The sequence below is a fragment of the Micropterus salmoides genome, unplaced genomic scaffold, assembly GCF_014851395.1.
Source record: "Micropterus salmoides isolate LMB-PRFRI ecotype aquatic unplaced genomic scaffold, ASM1485139v1 Ms_hic_scaffold_14, whole genome shotgun sequence".
In the NCBI taxonomy this organism is placed as follows: Eukaryota; Metazoa; Chordata; class Actinopteri; order Centrarchiformes; family Centrarchidae; genus Micropterus; species Micropterus salmoides.
Window position 1 is genome coordinate 22,226,531 of NW_024040485.1, and position 18,664 is coordinate 22,245,194.

The window sequence follows — 18,664 nt, forward strand, 5'->3', positions numbered from 1 at the left end:
ATTTTTCTGTCTTTTTATTGAGATGTATTTGAGTCAGTTACATTTTTGAGACACAAACCCCATAAAAACAAGAACAGGAAATAAAAAACAAGGGTCGTGTTTCTTTTTTCAAATTAAGTCTGTCTACACATGGTGGGCACCTCCAATCTTTTTTTGGAGGATGTGACTGTCTTCCTCAGGCTACATTACAGTTGAATAAATAAATAAAATAACTACAAAGAAATCAACAAAGTCTACAAATAACACACTTACACATAATACTAAAATTAACAGTAACAGACTTTTTAATCCATCACAAAACAGAATGACCCACACAAGTTATCCTGAACCTCTTCAGAATTGTGTCCATCAGATAATAAAACGTTATTTTGTGCAACTATAATGAATAATTTATGAGAAAATAAAGAATGATGATACATCGGCCATCAGACAGAGGAGCAGCACACTACGGGCTCTTTAGCTTTCTGTTGCTGCTGCTGCTGGTGCTCGCAGAGCTGGAACGTCTGGAGGTGGTGAGAGGAGAGGAGGTCACAGTCAGATCCAAGCCCAGTTCCACAGTCTTCAGTACGGGGGAGTGAAGAGCAGAGGCCCTGGGGCTGCTGCCTGCTGACGACGCAGGAGATCTACAGTGCAGAGAGAGAACAACACCATAAAGATAGTGAGGGAGAGCAGCATACAAAATTTCTCAATATTTTTTGTTAAAAAAGTGCAAAGAATCTCGAATGGTATCTTTAAATATTTTAACGTTTTATTTATACAGTTAAAGACAGGTCAGGCAACCACGGTCTTTCTCACTGAGAAATTCTCAGCCAAATGGTTATAATCCATTGGCACGAGAGCAGTAACAGTTCAAAAGTTTAAACCAATGGCCATCCGACAGTAAGCGCTCATTATTTCTGTAACCTCTCACCTTCTCTGGGGAAGAGTTTTTAGCAAGAAGTCTGACCTGAGGGAGGCGGAGCTGCAGGCAGAGTTTGTCTTGGAGCTCCGATGGCTCGTAGGAGTGGAAGAAGGAGATGGAAAAGTCAGATTGGCCTGAAAAAAACAGCAGAAAAAAAAAGACAGTTAAGGAAACCTGTTTTTGCTATTGCAAATCCCCCTAAATGACTCCAAAATGACAGTAAAGCACAGCCTGTCATATCTTCATGCTTAAATGAATCATCTGAATATAAAACAATGCAGTGTTTATTGTTGCATACCTGCAGGAAGTATTTCTCCAACACTGTTCTGAGGTCAGGTTTGTCCTCCACAGCTTCGTTCAGCATCTTGTCGATACTCCTGTTGAATTCTTTCAACTCCCTCAGCTTAATGTCCTTCTCCTCAAAAGTCTCAGCCTTGGTGTTTTTTGCTGAGCGGATCTCTTTCGTCAGCTTAGAGCACTTGCAAACGGCAGGACAATAGCAAAATTAAAATATGATTGTGGTAACTGCAAATAAATGTTTGTATTCCAGTATACGTGCACTGTATATACACACACAATCAGTGCATATTGTTACTGTAGTGTACACTGGGTTGTGTCAAAAAAGACAAAACAAATCAGGTTGATATCCAAGCAGGTTACACCATAAATACACATATTGTAATTGTGAAAGATGTTAAAAGTGACTAGAAAAACTGGAACAGGTTGACATCAAACCTGCTTTGTGGCTCTGTCAATTTTCTCATGCTGGGAAGCAATTTCTTTGTTCAGTTTATTGATGAATGACTGTTTTTGCTCTATCTTATCTGTCTCCACCTGCTCGTCTTGCAGCAGACTCTCAAAGGTATTGTTCATGTCCTGGAAATGGAGGGCGGTACACAAACACACACACACACACACATAAGCACACAAAAGCAATTTCTCTGGCAGGGACACAATTAAAGAATACACAAAGCTAACTGTGTGATACTGAAAACGAGAGACATAGAGAGAGAATGGAGGACAAGCGGACAAAGAAATTAAGAGAGAATGCTTTCACAAGGATGACAACGTAAAATAAAAATAAAAATAAATGAAGAGTACATTGAAAGAAAGCAGGACATTTTAGATGGTACAGTATTACTGTAGCTCTTAAGAAACGAAGGAAGTCATGCTATCAACTGCAAATCATACTGAAATCATATTAAATGTTCAAGAATACATCATGTGAGCTGTTAAGACTGATTCTACTTTTGATACTATTTTTTATGTTTTAATCAGATTTCTCTCAGATAAGTATAGTTTGCACCAGCTGTTTGTTAATATATTTGTTAATACATTTCAATAAAAAATGTAATTAGCAGTTAAGCTTAAAATATTGTTTGACCCGATGAAATTGTTATTTTGGAAGTTATGTTACAGCTTGTGACACTGCAGTGACTTCCTGTTTACATAGTTGATTGCATCTGATTAGTCAGCACTACAGATATTCCTAGCAACTAATTTGCACATGATTAACGTCTTTACTAGCTAAGACATTTCTTAAGTTTTAGTAAATCACTAGTTCAAAACAAGCTATCCATTAGCAAGAATTTCAGAAGAACTTTATAAAAACAATTTTGAATAGCTGGTGTGACCCAATGCAGGAGAGGGATTGTTTGCACATTTTTAGTAGTCAGTCAGAATTCTTGGTCCCAGAGAAACTATGATTATTTTTTTTAATACTATCAACTATTATGATGTGATTGACTATCATACTAGGGATAAATGAGGAATGGGCAACAAATGTGAACAAATGTTTGACAGAGTTTAGCATATTTAAAATGACTTTTACAGGATGTATTGTAAATCTAAGTTACTTCTGTGAGTACAGTAACAGGATATGTTACTGATTAAGATGAGGTATTTTAGTATTCAGGGATTAATTGCCTTTTCCATTTCTAAATGTTCTGCTCAACACTGGCTATAAAAAGAAATAACCTGTAAGTCCTGTTGGAGCTCTTGGATTTGTCTTTTCTTATACTTAAGCGTCTCTTCAGCTGCCTTCAACTGCTCTTCTAGCTTCAGCTTTTCCTGGTACTCTGGACCTAAAACCAAAACAGTCTAAATTACTTGTGATCACTGACTGATTTTAACCAACAAAGAGACATACATAATACATAAACATATGCATAAACATACATAAATCATATAACAGATGCAGATGATCCCCGATAAGTGTGTCGCTGGTTTAGTTACATTCATTCTACCTGGTCATACGTACTGGTTTCATTTGTTTTGTTGAGGGATTTGCGAAATGCTGAGTTACTGTTGTTGAACAACTGAATGGTGTTGTCCAGAGCTCTATTTTCCAACTCCATCTTGCGGATTTTAGCATCCAGACCATCTCCCTTCCGCTTGAGCTCCTCTTTCTCTTGTGCAGCCTGATGAAAATTACACAGCAGTGATTCAAAGTGCTGGTGTGCACTGCAGGAACAAATCTCACCTTGTTCAGCTTCAACAAACTATGTATGTAACATGATGGCGTTTTTAAAGACCTCTTACCTTCGTGATGTAGTAAGCCTGTGATTTTTCTTTTTCCCCCTCAGGAGCTGCTATTGAAAGCGTCACCACCTCAAAGCGTTTCTTCATCATGTCGATCTTGGAGAGTTTCTCATTCAGTTCAACACTGAAACAGAATCAATTGCTATCTTAAGTGATTTTTTTTTTGTAAAAATGCTAATGTAGTTCAGTATACACCCTGCTGTTTGAACATAGCTGAGAGCAAAGTTTATAGTTTATATATAATAGTCAACTAGATGAGCACAAGACCACAGGAAAGTAAGATTTGCAGTCACAGGTGATCAGTTTTTACCTGAGTCTCTGTCTCTCCTGCTCACTGATCTTGAGCTGCTGGCTGAGCATTTCTCTGTACACCTTGATCTCATCCTCCCTCTCATTTATGGCTTTCTGTAGCTCCAGTTTCCTCTTCTCCAAGGACAGCACAGTGTCTGCCTTGTTGTACAGCAGATCCCTCATACGTTTGACCTCTATCTTCATGATGTTGTGGTCCACCATGTTGTCCTTATGAGGAAGAACATGTGAGGTCAGCAACACAGTGGTTTTGTTCTGCATGCAGATGGTGCTCATTTCCAGATCACATAATGTCTGCTATTTTCTGGTGCAAAAGCCTTCTAAAGATTTTCTGACTGATTACGTCTTAGCTATTGTATGTAAATGTATGTGTGGAAGGTATGGCATGTGGTGGCAAAAAACAAATCCAGTGGTGTCTCCAAATGCAGCTGTGCTTGATTGCTGGAGAGCTTGCATTAACTTCCTAATAGTGAGCATTAGAGCTGTAAGTGATTATTCTAAAAAATAATAATAATAATGATTTTTCGTTACTCATTTTGTCTATAAAATGTAAAATAAATCATTAATTTATCTCTTGTGCTAAAATGAATAGTCCATATCAGTCAAATGAAAATTAAGTGACTAACTTTGATAATCAATTAATTGATTAAAGGAATAATTCACCATCTTGGAATAAATGTGTATTCTTGTCAAGAGATAGATGAGAAGTTTGATACCACTCTCATGTCTGTACAGTAAATATGTAGCTGAAGCCAGCAGCCTGTTAGCTTAGCATAGTCATTAGCTTAATATTAGCTCAAAACAATAACCGAAGTGTAATTCTGCGTTTTATGGAGAGGCTTGGCTATTTCTGGAAGAAGTAACTTCCTGGAGTCTGGTTATGAATTGACTGCTGGTTAGGTCACCTTGGGCTCCAGGAAACTGTGACGGCACAGTTTTCATTAAATTCTGACATTCTACAGGCTAAACACTTAGATAAAAGAATAATTCATAATGAAAGAAATTGTTACTTACAGCCCTATGTAGTGTATCTCCATCAAACATTTCAGAAAGCTATTCAATTTACAGTGATATTAATCAGAGATAAATAACAGATGTTCACAGATTAGGCGCTGTAACCATTCATCTTATTTGATTAATGACATACTGTAATTTTGCTAATCAAACTAGCCCTCAACTCATTTTCTGTCAATCAAATAATTATTTCAGAAATGTGGAGAATGACCTTCCAATATGAGATATGACCTTAACAAACTTAACAAAAAATAATCATTATGTCTTATGTCTAATCTCCTAAACATGGTTTGAACACCTACTGGGAACTGCACATCTGTGACTAATAACTATGACATCAGTTAGTTACCTGTTTCCTCAGCTTGAGTCTCTTCAGCTCCTTTTCATTGGTGCTGCGGAGTAGCATGAGCTCCTCTACCTTGTTGGCCAGATCTCTCTTTTGCGCTTCTGACTTCTCCATCTCTTTCCTCAAATAGCGAATATCATCCTGTCAGAGGCAAAGATGCGTGTGAGATGGAATTGTTTCGCTGGCTCAGTGTGTGAAAAAAAAAGAATAGTATGGTGAAAAAATATTCAGACTGACCTCAGACTCTTTGAGGGTGCTGGTAAGCATATTTGCTATCTTCTTCTTCTCTTCTAAAGCTTTAGTCAGCTCAGTGATCTTCCTGTCTAGCATCTCCTGTTCTTCTGAGTGAATGTCACCTTGCAGCTGTGCCAGTTTTCTACCCAGGCAGATGATCTGGGAGTCCTGGATGATGCAGGAAAGTGAAAGGAAAATATTTATTTGTGTATTGCATGGCCTAACACCGGACTAGGGAATGCTGGGTAGTGTTATTGTAAGCGTGCCTGTTCACTCGTGGTCATCTGCTGTCTCATAAGTTCCTTCTCCACTTTTCTGAGCTGGCTGTCCAACCTGGTGATGGTGGATTTACTCCTCGAAACATGGGCGATAGAATCCTTCTCCTTTGTCTTGAGGGCCTGCAACTTCTCTTTACGACAAAAAAGCTCCTCCCTGTAGTCACACAGCTGGACATCCAACTCCTATAGCAAAGCACAGGGTTACACAGTATTACATATTTCTGGGCACAATATAAGATGCCTTCTCAAATGTAACAGTGATTCCTATAACACAACATCTTTTTTTTTATTTGGTCTTTAAACAAAACAACTCTCTAACATGCCATGGAGCACTGTATGTCGCATGAGAGGCAACACCCAAAGGCAAAAAGAATTCCCAAAGCACACGCTGCTTTGATGAAGCTTATTGGGGTGAGCCGAGGATAAGTGATGAAGGCATCCGAGATTAATGTATTAACAATTTTAGTAAATCAGACCCCTCTCGTCTGGATTATGGTGAAAAGACTGTAAACAGACATTGTTCAGATTAATCTTAGCAAGTAAATCAAACTGAAACTGTAAAAGTGGAGGGTTGCAAAAGCAAGATTTGAAATCTGTCCCCTCTTCCAATGCACAGTGGAAATTATGCCCTGGAAACCAATGAGCAATGTTGCTTTGGGTTCAAAAACTGGTCATTTTCAATCTATTTCATCTTTGTAATTGCACCACAACTCTAATGTGAACCTTAAAGTTTGTATATCTTTCCAATACATGATGACCTTATATGGTAATATAAGGTACAATTCAAAGAGTATATTCAATGATAAAAAATACAACAGGTGAGCGGGAGAACTGTTCGCTGTTTGAGATAACTGCCCCCATGCCACGTTGCCCAGCGCATGCAACAGCAGTAGTTACTGCAGTAGTTACTAGCATAAATAATAATCAAAGAGTGTGCTGATATGCAAAACGGCTCTGAGATGAGAAAAAAAAAGAGTTGTAACATGTTCAACAACAGTTCTCTTCCAACTGCCACTACAGCAAATAAACAGTTTATGGTTCAGGATTGTTACACTGCTTACCTTGATCGCCAGTTCCTCGTCCTTGAGGAACTGGTCCATCTGTGCAGCTCTCTCCTCCTCACTAAGGGCGGTCTGAGTCACAACTTTCAGCTTGTCTTCCAGTGTAACATTGTAGGCCCTGGTGTCCTTGAGTCTGCAGCACACACATATGCAGACAGAGCTTGCCTACTAAAGCCAGAGTGGCAATATGGCAACAGACACACATTCTAAAATTCCACGGACCTGTCATTGTTTTGCTGTATGTCTTTCTTCATTCTGGATATGTGGGACGTCACAGACTCCACATCAGAGGTTGCTCTGTCCCGTGCACCTTTGCAACTATCCAGCTGCAAGACACATTCACAGGATTCTCAAGTGACAAACATTTAGTCAACTGTAGTTGAAAAGCTTTTCATGTTGAGCGGAAGCTGACCTCATCCTGCAGCCTGCTGCAGTTATTCTCCTGCTCCTTCAAATCCTGCCGCAGCTTTACAGCCCGTTGGTTGGCTATGGTTATCTTCCTCTCAGTTTCCTTGTTGTTGTTCCTCTGAGTATCCAGCAAGTGCTTCCTCTCTATAATTGTGGCATTCCTTTCCCTGATGTTCTGGTTGGCCTGGGCAAGTTGCTGGTTGGATGAAGGAACAAGACAGGAACACAAAGACTTGTTACTCAAGTCTACCTGTTTGGCGTGCGTGCACATTCTGTTGGCTTTGATTTTTAAGGCGTTAATATGCTTTAGTTTGAGTCAGCATGTCTTTTACCAGTGCACACTGCTGCATCTCAGCGTCTCGTTGCTTCATCTGCTTGATTGTATTTTCCCACTGGTGGATGAGCTGCTGTGTCTCCAGGTGGGCCTTTTGCAAGTTTTCTGTAGTTTTATCCAAAGCAATCTGTTAGGAAAACAGAAGAAAAATGTATTGTCGTATACACTGTGACAGTCTGTGGCTTAAAGATTTCAAACAATTTCCCATGGAAGTGATATTCAAGGACAACATGATGTATATCCTAATTTATTCTTAAGCAATTAAATGTCATCTTACATAATTAGGGACATAAAAAGCAAAATGTTTTGCTGTCAAGCCAAAATGCGTTCTTCCTAAACAAACATCTGCCAGGTACCACTGGCATTTTGACTGATGTATAGACGAGGTAAACATCTTCCATACAAACAGTGAGAATGTAGTGTTTTCTTACAGTACCTGTGCGGATATAGTCTCAGTCAATTCTTTGTCAAGTGCTTTGCGCTTTCCATTGGCCTCCAGTGTCTTCTTCTCTATAGCCAGAGTGAGTGACTGCATCAGGAGAGATTATAAAGCTGTTAGCTCAGGATGAGTCAGAGTTGTAGTTTAGTTTGGATGTAACTGCTGCTTAAATCAGAATAGATGTAGAGTCTTATTTCTCTCTACCTTGATCCTCTGCTCATCTTGCTGGGCGTACTTGATGATGGCCATTGTGTCCTCATCTTTGCGTGCTGACTCTTCTAAAAAGGCATCCATAGTCTGCTGGTCCCAGTTCATCTGGTCTTTAAACTCTTCTAGCTTTTGTTTAGCCTTGAATATATGGTTCTGGGGGTATACACAACGGTTATGTAGCACATTTTGCCACCAGCAGCTATAATTGTTTCTATTTTTAAAGTATTTATGTTGTGGATAGTACAGACCTCTAGCATGTTCCTTCTCTCTGCTAAAGCTCTATGGTCACTCTCCATTTTAGCAATTTCCTGTGCCAGGCGACCTGTCTCCCTTTCTCCGAGGGCCATAAGGTGTTTCTCCAATTCTTCTTCTCTTTCCTTTGCCTTGTACAGAGCCTAAGTGCATTAAAATCAAAATGAGAAATTAACAACACACCCTGACACTATGACTGTAATCCAATTACCAGAACAGACACATAATAATAAACGGTGTCTTCGGATATACCTACCTCGGTATTGTCCAGCTCATGTTTTGCATTTTTGAGAAATTCAGTCAATAACTGCTTTTTTTCCTTGTTTCCCTCAAGAGTGTTTTCCAGTTGCCCCAACTTAGTCTCTTTCTTACGAATCTGTTGTAGAGGAAGTTATCAGATTGAAAGCATAACATATATGACATACAACCTGTCGCATGGTTATTCTTGTGAGCAGTCTCACAGGGTCTAGATGCTTACAATTGCAGTGCAGTTGTTCATAAAAAATAAAGCATTATATAATAGTAACTGATGAAGCTTGTGTGAGCCTATGTGGTAAGATATTTTAAATATGTGTCACATGACCTATGTATCCAGGGACGTAGGAGCGACTTTGAACCTGGGGGGGACACTGAAATGCTAGGGGGGTTCGGGGGCATGCCCCCCCATTTTTTTATTTTAAATAAAGCACTTAAATGCTCATTCCTAATGATTTTTGAAAACAGAATGTACTTATTAGTGTGGCTGAAAGAGGGTCTTTGTAGTGACAGAAGATGGAGAGGCTGACTGGATAGACTGGAGAGGGGAGACTATGAAAACTCGAAGAGGGAGAGGGTCAGAGAGAGGGAGTATAATATAACTAGAACAAAACAGACTACCATTAAAACCATGGAACAGCTGCTAGTTAATGTAACTAGCCACAGTACAAATGTATTTAGTTATCCATATCTAATGTTACACTTGATATAAGCTGTCTGTGATATTTCCTGTGTCTCTCTTGGCCCTGACTCTCCCTGCAACAAATATTTGTGAACACAGATTTGTCTTTCACAAAGTCTTTTTACTACGTGAGTTTTAGAATTGAATATGTCGACTAGCCGAGACACATACACACCTCAAAGGCACAAGTTTTTAAGGTCAAGGATGGTCACAAACCGAGGCAAAAAAGTGGCCCAGGAGTTTGTCCCTGGTCAGCCCGCTCTCCAGACAAAGCATGAGTCGGGGCTCTGGGTCTTTAGAGAACTTTATACTTTTACTTTTTATTCTAATTTTTTTTCAAGTAGAGTACATAACTAAATGAGCCATTAAAATACATTTTCAAAACTAAAAACATCCCTCTAACACTCCTAAAGTAAGGTAATCACTTCAGCTGAGCCCTTGAGTAGATAACTAAATAAGCCTCATCAATCATCATCAGTCTGACCATAAACTGGTGCTCTGACTCTATTCTGCTATTGACCTCATCTCTGCTGTCTGTCTCATGTTCACCATGTCAGCCCTCGTACTGGTGCCGCTGGCCAGTGGCGGGTAGAGTACTCAAAATCTTTACTCAAGAAAAAGTACAATTACTCCCATAAAAAGTAAAAGAAAACCAATTACAAACCTACTCATTTAAAAGTATAAGCTAATCATAGATTATATCTGCTGTTCATCAGGTTTCGAAACAGCTGCTGTGCAACAGGTTATTTCTAGGGAATGCAATTTGTTTTGCTGGTTGATTATTTTTAGTTATTTCTGTTTAATAATTATTTTCCTTTTTAAATCTCCATGAATGTGTTGATAAAATCACTTTAGATTAGCAGGCTTGCTGCCCAGCCGGCTATTGTTGCCTGCATCTTTTATTATGGACATGTAGCCAACCAAACCACTTGCTTTGCAGTAGTACAGGCAGCCAAAACAATCTGATTATTCCTAAAGCATCTAAATAATCTTTACAATGCAAGGAATTATTGTGGCAGTAACAAGGAGCAGCTCGTTGTTGAAGCAGGTAAACCTAGGCCTACATACAGAGGAAGCTGTGCGTCATGCGTAATGCCCAACAGGACTGTTTTATCCGCCCGTATTTTCTCTCTCTGTGCATCTCAAATATGATTGTTTCCTGAATAAATAACAGCTGGTAGCTGTTGAGTGAAGCCAAGATTCGTTTCACCGGCGACCTTCTGTTTATCGACTCACTGTCTGACATCGCTATAAAAGAACATTCGGTTAACGAAGCCTATTGCAGATTACAGACTGGTGAAGTTATGAACGGATAATGTAGCGAATTACAAGTAGATTACTGGCCCACAGAAAATACTGGAGTAAAGAGTAAAAGTTGGCTACAGTCTTAAAAAAGGAACGTGAAAAGGTGCCAATTACTTTTTTTAAATTGTATTTATTTATTTAGCAAAATAATGTTACTCCTAACAAGTCACTACCCACCCTGCAACACTGCTGTCTTCAGGTTCAAAAAGAACAGCACAAAATAAACGTAATATTGAGGCACTTTGTTGCACCTGCCTCGAGCGCACTCTTTTTTTCTCCCTTAACTTTTCAGCACCACCTTTGCATTGTGTCGCATGTTTTCTATAGGCCAACATGATTTTTTTCCGCGTTTCAACTGTTTAATTATGTCTGATGCGGAGTGTGTGATTGATTAACAAGTCACTCAAACCGCCTGGCTATGAGCCAACTCCAAAATCGCCGACAAAAGTGAGGACGTGAGGGACAAAACATTGATTTTGAAATGTGTGGGGGACATGTCCTCCTCATGTATAATGGCTCCTACGCGTATGTATGTATCTATACTTTTGAATAAACGAACTTTCAGGCATCATTAACCATCTAAATAATTCAGCGCTGTGAAACATTTCTGCTACAAATATAAAGTCACCTAATAATTCAGCGAATATGTATACATTCAGTAGGTACACTTATATGTATATGCAGACATAATATGTAAAAACATCGCAAAATTCCACACATTTTAAAAGCATAGCCTAAATCTGGCAGTTTTCTGCATTTGGCATTGATGATGATTTCTTTTTTTTCATACAACAAACTTTTTTTATGTGGTCATCTAGTTAGTCTAAGACGTTAGGATCTCAATACTGACCACGTTAGTTAACATTAATTCACAGCGCTATCAATTACTTACTTAACTTGCAGATACTAAAACAAACAGTTGAATTCGTGGTGTCATAAATAATTATAACAACACTCACCTCTTCTATCAAAGCCTTGTTTTCAGCGTTAGGTTCCGGGATAGCAAAGCGCTCATCCCAGCCTACCTCTGATAAAACTGTATTAAGAATGCTCGACATTTTCCTGCACTGCTCGACCAAGTCAACAAAAGAATAATAATTCAAAAGTGAAGAATAATTGTGATGAGAATAAGTAATGACCGTTGCCGCTACATTATAATGAACTGCAATCAGCTTTGTTCCTTCTCCGGTTTAACTGTCTGTTGTCAGTCGCCCATGGCAACCACAGCTGCGCGAGGCTACAAAGAATGCTGCAGCACTTTACGTGACGTTGTCCGCTATACGTCACAAGTCTTTTATTGCAGCCTTCGCTAAGCCACGCCCCGAATACGCAAACTGGCCAATCATAGCGCACTACAGGACTGGCTCCACACAGGTCCACTCCAGTGACTCCTATGCAAAATTTGTAATTGTAATCGCCGAATGATTGTAATAGTGAATAGAGACCTACTCAGCTTTCCAAGAACAGTGTTGATCCTTAATATTATTGTCCTCTGTCTCAATAGTCAGGTGATGCAGTAGTTCAGTTTTGCGGTGGTGATGGCGCATAGATAAGATGCTTGCCTTTGGTGTGGGTTCGATTCCCACTGTGAGACATCCACCATTGTGTCCCTGAGCAAGACACTTAACCCCTGGTTGCTCCAGAGGCGTGCAACCTCTGACATGTATAGCAATTGTAAGTCGCTTTGGATAAAAGTGTCAGGTAAATGTAATGCACTGATCGGTTAGCTTTTGCTTCTGTCTTTATTTTTTCATGTCAGTTTGACAACCTGATAACCTTCAAATGTATGATGCACACCCTTCTGTCTGCTTCTTCCTGAAATCACTTTTTCGTTTTTCCAAAAATTAGACTAATTCTCCAGGGGACTTGGCTTTGCAAAGGGTCAATTCCATTAACATGTCAAAAACATTCAACACAGACAATACAAGACCTGTGCCAACATTCAGTGTCAAAATTCAGTTCCACAGATTTCTCCAAGTTAAAAGGAAATTGTAATAGTTTAGAGCAAATAACCTGCCGAACATGAATCGTGACATCTGCTAAATCATCAACAAAACAGCATTTGTACTGGTGAGAACAAAGAGCGCTTCCATTTTTGATGGTATTTGACCTAATTTAACTCAAAACTCATACAGGCACTAACCTAGTGTTCAAGAACCAGGGTTTACTCAAAGACTCTCATCAATCTTATAATTTCAGAGGCCAGGCAGCTTTAAAGATACCAAATTGAAACATTTATTTTATCTTCATACATTTGTGTTTAAACAAACAGCATTATGCTTAAAAAATTACAATCAATGTTTTATACTGACTTGTCTCACAAATGTATCTTAAAACAAAATCAGGAATGCACACAAGAGTATTAAAATTCAATATTTAGATTACAATTCAAAAGTGTGTCTATCTACCTGCTTTTGAGCGGAGCGCGACCATATCAATGATCCATGTGGGCCAAGATGGCCACTCCTCTCTAGTTGGCTTGAGCGCACACAAAAAGCCCAATACTTTAGATAAAAGTTCCAAACCACCACAAGCTGACCAACAAAGAGATATGCCTTTTTATATATGTAAATACACACACACATATATAAAGTCTCTGCTGTGTAAACTATTTCAGTCCTGAGGGTTGAAAAGGCAACATAGTTCTCAGCTCAGTGCGGTCCCCCTGTCCTCCATTCACTGCGTGCTGTTTTGTGGAAACCTCTCTTGGATGTTCCTTCTGTGAGAGCAGCCCTTAAACTGCCGTACTTTTGGTCCCAATATGCGGCCGTGCAAACTCCACAAAGTCATCAATGAGGACAGGCCATGCTCCTATTGAACGAACAAACAAACTATAGGTGAAGTCATTATCATGGAGAAGTGATATTTTAATACTGTAAAAACCAAACCAGATCAGAGGCACTTACTGTACTGTAAACGTCAAGTAAAAGCTCAGGCTTCTATTTGCTTAAATCACTGAACTCTCATGGCCTATATTACAAACAGAGTGTCTATACAGGACAGGCCATGAGATGTGCACAGCCCAGGACCAGAGGGCTCTGCAGCAACTGCTGCTGAGAAGAGCATTGGTACCCATCTCCTGAGCATCAGTGATGTCGGTGAGGTGCTACGCAGAGCCCAAAGGATATTAAAGGACAGTATCCACCCCAGCCACAGCCTGTTCACCCTGCTGCCTTCTGGGAAGAGGTATAGAAGTTTCAGCTGCCGCACCACGAGACTGCAGAGCAGCTTTTTCCCCCCAAGCTATCAGACTTCTAAATTCAAATTCATCCTCAGCACTGCTCCACTGAATAAAGTTTATTTCTGTCTACCATTTTTGTAACTGCTTTTATATTAATTTATACTGTCTGCTACGTAGCAGAAGGGGGATACAATCTCAATTTCACTCTATAACCTGTTGTATTGTGACAAATAAGTCAAAACGTGGAGCCACACCAGGCCAGTAAAAGGGACAGGTGTCTAATTAGGACAAGGTTTTTAATTGAAGTTTTACAGTAATGGGATGTGAAACAACAGTAACTGGGTCATAGACACTTAATGCACAGTGACAAATGGGTTCACTTTTAGCTAAGTGTAAACACTGTACAAACCTTCCTCATCATAATTTGACATGTCATCTGTGATCATTGTGCTGAAGTCTAGTAAGAGGTTCCACGTGTCCTTAGGAATTGATCTTTTGTGGTGCTCCTGCAAATAAGTTGAAGGAAAAAAATGTTGAAGCAACACAAGAAGAAGAAAATTATTTGAATTTTTTAGAACCATTTTGAGTGTGAGTATCAACTTACAACTAAAAATTTGTTCCACAAGTCCAGGAACTTGAATCTTCCAGCCAGTACTAAATTCCAATATGCAATTGCCATTTCTAAATCTGTAAGAAAACCTGAAATAGGTCGATAGACATTCAACAAAAACACAGTTAATGTAATGAGCACTAAACAACTCTTACCCAAACCTTTCTGGCCAGGATTCTTTGCAAAATTAAATGTAAACTGGTAAAAGTCCTTAAATTTCCCTTGGTCCTTTAACTCTTGCTCCATCTTTGGCAGCTGAGCTTTTAGCTTCTCTATGCTGTCACACCTGGGGAAACATAAAGCAGACTTTTTGCTGGACAAAGAGAAACGTATTTCCAGTGAATTACATCCATCTTGGCTTGTTGTGAAACTAAGCAACTACTAAGACACGTGTCTAACATAAAATTTGCAAACTGGAAGATGTTTGATATCTTCTAACCTAAGCCTGGGAACTCTACAGCAATAAGCAAGTTTTACAGTACACTGTAGGTGTACATATAATATTTCAACTCTCAAATAAATATTCTGTGCTATAATGTTAAGACGTTTAAATGGATCTATATACATGTAAAAGGGATGCTATTTAAGTTAACTATGTTTACAAAGGCTGAGTTGATACCATATTAAGACAATTAGGTCCATACTCAAGAAAACAATACAAAAAGGAACATAGAGTAAGCATTGTAAGACTGATACATGTGAAGTCTTCCAATTTTAGTCACTCATTTAAAGGGCATTTTAGACGCATGTGTCACAATCCTTTCATGGCTCTCAAACGGACTTTCTTTTAGCAGACATTCTTCAATGGTATGGTACAGTAGCTCTGTGAGTTTATAACGTTAAAGTCCACTTTACAGAGAACAGAGGAGGCATTTCAGGATTGCTTGTGCCATCTGAGAATATATTCTCACCCCTGTTCTGCCATGCCATCCATGAACTCCTGTTTTGAGAACTCGCACTGTGTCGCTGCCCTGAACTTCCAGGCTATGAGGAGGACACTTATACTGGCTGGGTCCAGACCCAGGTCGTCACAGAACTGCTGGATCCCATCAATGCCGATCTTGTTGTCATCGTGAGGATCTAAGGATAGGAGTGTGAATAGTGATTTGGTTAAATATGAATTCACAGCTAGAGGAAAAGAGTTCAACATTCAAGATGACAATGAATATTTTAAGTTTCAGTTTTACACAGTGAGACGAATTCCGCTATTGTATATAAAAGCTGTGACAAGCTGCTTTAAATATTATAGTGGTTCTTTATTCTTATTAACTAAAAGGTTCTCCCATACCTCTGTATCTGTTGTACAGCTGCTCAAGCTTCTTCTTGTCTAAGGCTCCTTTTAGATTTGTAACATAGAGCTCTGGATTTTGGAAAAACTTGTCGGTGGCAACATCTAGTTTCCAGTCATTCTGTGATAGGCAGGTCAGTGCAGTCTTCTCATTGGATTGTGTGAAAATCATGAACTGACGAACTTTATCCTTTTGTGAGGACTTCAGCTTGTTCTGCACAAAGACACACAAAACACATGTTATTGCAAAAACGCACGGTTAGATTAACGTAAAGAACAGAAATAGCACAATGAAGCACATCTGCTCTGTAACGCAATAACTAGTTGCCAAAAACTGAAACTGCATACCACAGCAAGTCTCTTAACAAACCAAAATTTCACATGGCTAGTTGTTAACTACATAAACATTGAATGTTGGTTAACGTTAATCACATCTAACGTTAAATAACAGCAATAAGAGAACTAGCAGTAACAACATGCTATCCTGACAGCAGTGACCGTCTTGCTATATGTTGACTGTTAGCTAGCTAGTATCTTTACATGTATGATGTAACATTAACTTTAAAATGTAGTCATAAAATCCCGTGGACAACTATTCATAGTTTACCCTGTTGCATTGTGTGTAGCTAGTTTTGTTTGTCAGTGGCTTAAAGGGCTAGCAAGCTTAGCTAGCTAACTAGGCGAGCTGGCTAACATTAGTCTCACCCTGAGCTACTTAGCTAATGCTAACGTCGAGAGCTACGCTTGTTTTCATAATATAAAGAGACTATCAAGGTCGTTAGCGCAGCTTCTTGACTACATTAATCGCCCCAAAGTAATGGCTCATGTGTGCGAGCACTGTTTATGTTTGCGTCACAGCACCAGAATAAAAAGAGTCATTTCTTACCATGTTTGTCTCTGCCCGACTCCCTTTCCTCCCATCCAGCTGGCTAATGCGTGTAAAGTTTTTACAACTCACTTCAAACGTTTTTCCGGTTGAAGCATCACTATTATAAAGTAAAAGCACGACATTAGTCACTCCTCGATTATGCCATATTTTAAGTGTTAAATTTGTCGATTCATTCATTCACTTATTCATTACTTAACACATTTTACCAATTTATTGTAATGTGGAACCTTTTAAAAAGTTGAAGAGTTCATATGGTTCAGACACGAATTTGGACACATTAACAAGGTTCTTTTTTATTTTGGTGCAACTTGTCGGAAGTGACTTAAGAAATCTTGAAAATGCGCTCGTTCCGCCGTGTCCGACCTATCAGATGTCGCTCTGGGTGTTTAGAACTGCTCTAAAAAGATTTCAGAACAAATGGAAATCGTACAGACACAGGTTTGTGCCTTGGGTCGTAATGAACCTGTCTAAAAATGAGAAAACCCTGCGGCAGGTGACGGAGCCCTCGAAAGACAAACTGGTCCCAGACGACGAGGTTTCACGGAGCCTGCTGCAGCTCTTCAGAGTGCTGTTCAGGAGTCATGGGGCTAATCATGGGGAGCTCCGAGCAGCTCAAACTCACTTTCTCAGACAGGTAACAAGTGACGAAGACCAGTGTGGAGGAAATGCAGCGTGTGGAGATGATGCCATGTTACAGGCTCTGGGATTTTGTATTGACCGGAAGCCTAGCACTTTGCCCTCTGCAGGAACTGGGGTGTTTATCACCAAAGGATTTGTGCCCAAAGGAGCCGCAGTGGCCATGTATCCTGGCACAGTCTATCAAGCCTATGAGCCAATTCTCCTCCAGTCCATTAGAAACCCTTTTATATTCAGGTGTATTGATGGTGTCTTGATTGATGGAAATGACAAAGGTATCTCCAAAATGGTGTTCAAGTCCTGTAGTGGCAGGGACAGAATATGGCCTTTCATGATGAGTGACACCAGCTGGCTGACAGCCAGTCCACAAAACCCACTTGCTGTTGGTCAGTACGTGAACAACTGCTCCAACGAGTGGCCTGCTAACGTGTGCTACCAGGAGTATGACGTGCCGGACAAATTTCCCATCGAGCTCCGCCAGTATCTGCCTAATGTCAACTACAGCCAGGCCACACAGAGGCCTCTACGCTGTGTGGTCCTTGTATCACTCAGAGACATTACAGCAGGGGAGGAACTCTTTTCGAACTACTACACCATTGTGCATTAGATTCAAAATACACTCCACTGTTCTGCTTTGGTGTCAGAACTGAAGAAAATGTAAAATTTTCAAATTCAACCAATATCATCATGGTCTGTCTTCCAAAGGGAACACCCATTTTCAGAAACATCTCTCTTTGAACACACAGCATTGCACTGGAATAAAAGAAAAACATGTCATGTATGGATTATTGTACTATGCAAGAAACAGAAATGCTGTTTATTGTCTATTGTAAGAATATACAGAACAACCTAAGATTAATTGGGCCAGGGAAATAGGCCACACAGCATGTTCCAGATCTGAGCTAAAGTCCAAGTTGCAATTCAAAAGTACCCTATTACATTTAAAGATTGTGCATTCAAAACATCACATAAGTAAAAAGTGTTATAAGTGAAAGGTGTTATCAGCAATATTACATACATTACAGCATATTACCTGTGTTTTTAGAGTGTTGTGTTTATTATTTATATAAATATAATATTTTATATTATTGGCTTGTTATTACTGATGTTTTAATGTTTAGGAAGCATGTTGCAAAAAAGTTAGTTTTGTTTAGTATCTTTTCAGAATTCAGCTAATATATACTGCTGGGCAGTTTAATCAATAACAGTTGTATAAAGGTGCTCAAATTCTTCGGATGAAAACTTCAGCCTTCAAAGTAACTAATTAACCATAGACTGGAACTACTCAAGTGAGGTAGAAAACTTGAGCTTTGCTGTAGGAGAAGGGATCAAATGCTCAGATTCATTGGGTTCTAAAACCGAACAAGTAATTCAGAAGCCAGCTCTTGCATACAAAACCCCCCCAAATGATCATGGCAACAAAGACGAGGCACCAGACACACAGACTCCAGACAATCCAGAAAGAAACTGGTCATGTCAATTGGTTACATT

The 18,664-nt window shown here is 39.4% G+C and overlaps 3 protein-coding genes across 3 annotated transcripts; 1 reads left to right on the forward strand and 2 right to left on the reverse strand.

Annotated features, from left to right (window-relative positions):
- ccdc39 (coiled-coil domain containing 39) lies at positions 1 to 11,775 on the reverse strand. Its single transcript, XM_038718427.1, has 20 exons — positions 11,529 to 11,775; positions 8,584 to 8,703; positions 8,324 to 8,470; positions 8,070 to 8,228; positions 7,863 to 7,955; positions 7,425 to 7,553; positions 7,097 to 7,288; positions 6,907 to 7,010; positions 6,685 to 6,817; positions 5,612 to 5,806; positions 5,349 to 5,513; positions 5,115 to 5,252; positions 3,753 to 3,961; positions 3,443 to 3,566; positions 3,162 to 3,321; positions 2,879 to 2,985; positions 1,637 to 1,777; positions 1,200 to 1,379; positions 947 to 1,035; positions 1 to 623 (listed from the first exon to the last, which is right to left on the reverse strand). The coding sequence occupies exons 1-20, from the start codon at positions 11,625 to 11,627 to the stop codon at positions 446 to 448; spliced, it is 2,862 nt and encodes a 953-aa protein (XP_038574355.1). The 5' UTR covers positions 11,628 to 11,775; the 3' UTR covers positions 1 to 445.
- Positions 11,776 to 12,780: 1,005 nt separating this feature from the next.
- Positions 12,781 to 16,634, reverse strand: dcun1d1 (DCN1, defective in cullin neddylation 1, domain containing 1 (S. cerevisiae)). The gene is made up of 7 exons (XM_038718429.1): positions 16,535 to 16,634; positions 15,649 to 15,862; positions 15,272 to 15,440; positions 14,516 to 14,646; positions 14,355 to 14,437; positions 14,160 to 14,256; positions 12,781 to 13,380 (listed from the first exon to the last, which is right to left on the reverse strand). Exons 1-7 carry the CDS (start codon positions 16,535 to 16,537, stop codon positions 13,304 to 13,306), a joined length of 774 nt encoding a protein of 257 aa, XP_038574357.1. The 5' UTR covers positions 16,538 to 16,634; the 3' UTR covers positions 12,781 to 13,303.
- Positions 16,635 to 16,861: 227 nt separating this feature from the next.
- Positions 16,862 to 18,261, forward strand: setd9 (SET domain containing 9). The gene has a single exon (XM_038718430.1). It carries the CDS (start codon positions 16,908 to 16,910, stop codon positions 17,778 to 17,780), a length of 873 nt encoding a protein of 290 aa, XP_038574358.1. The 5' UTR covers positions 16,862 to 16,907; the 3' UTR covers positions 17,781 to 18,261.
- Positions 18,262 to 18,664: the final 403 nt, after the last annotated feature.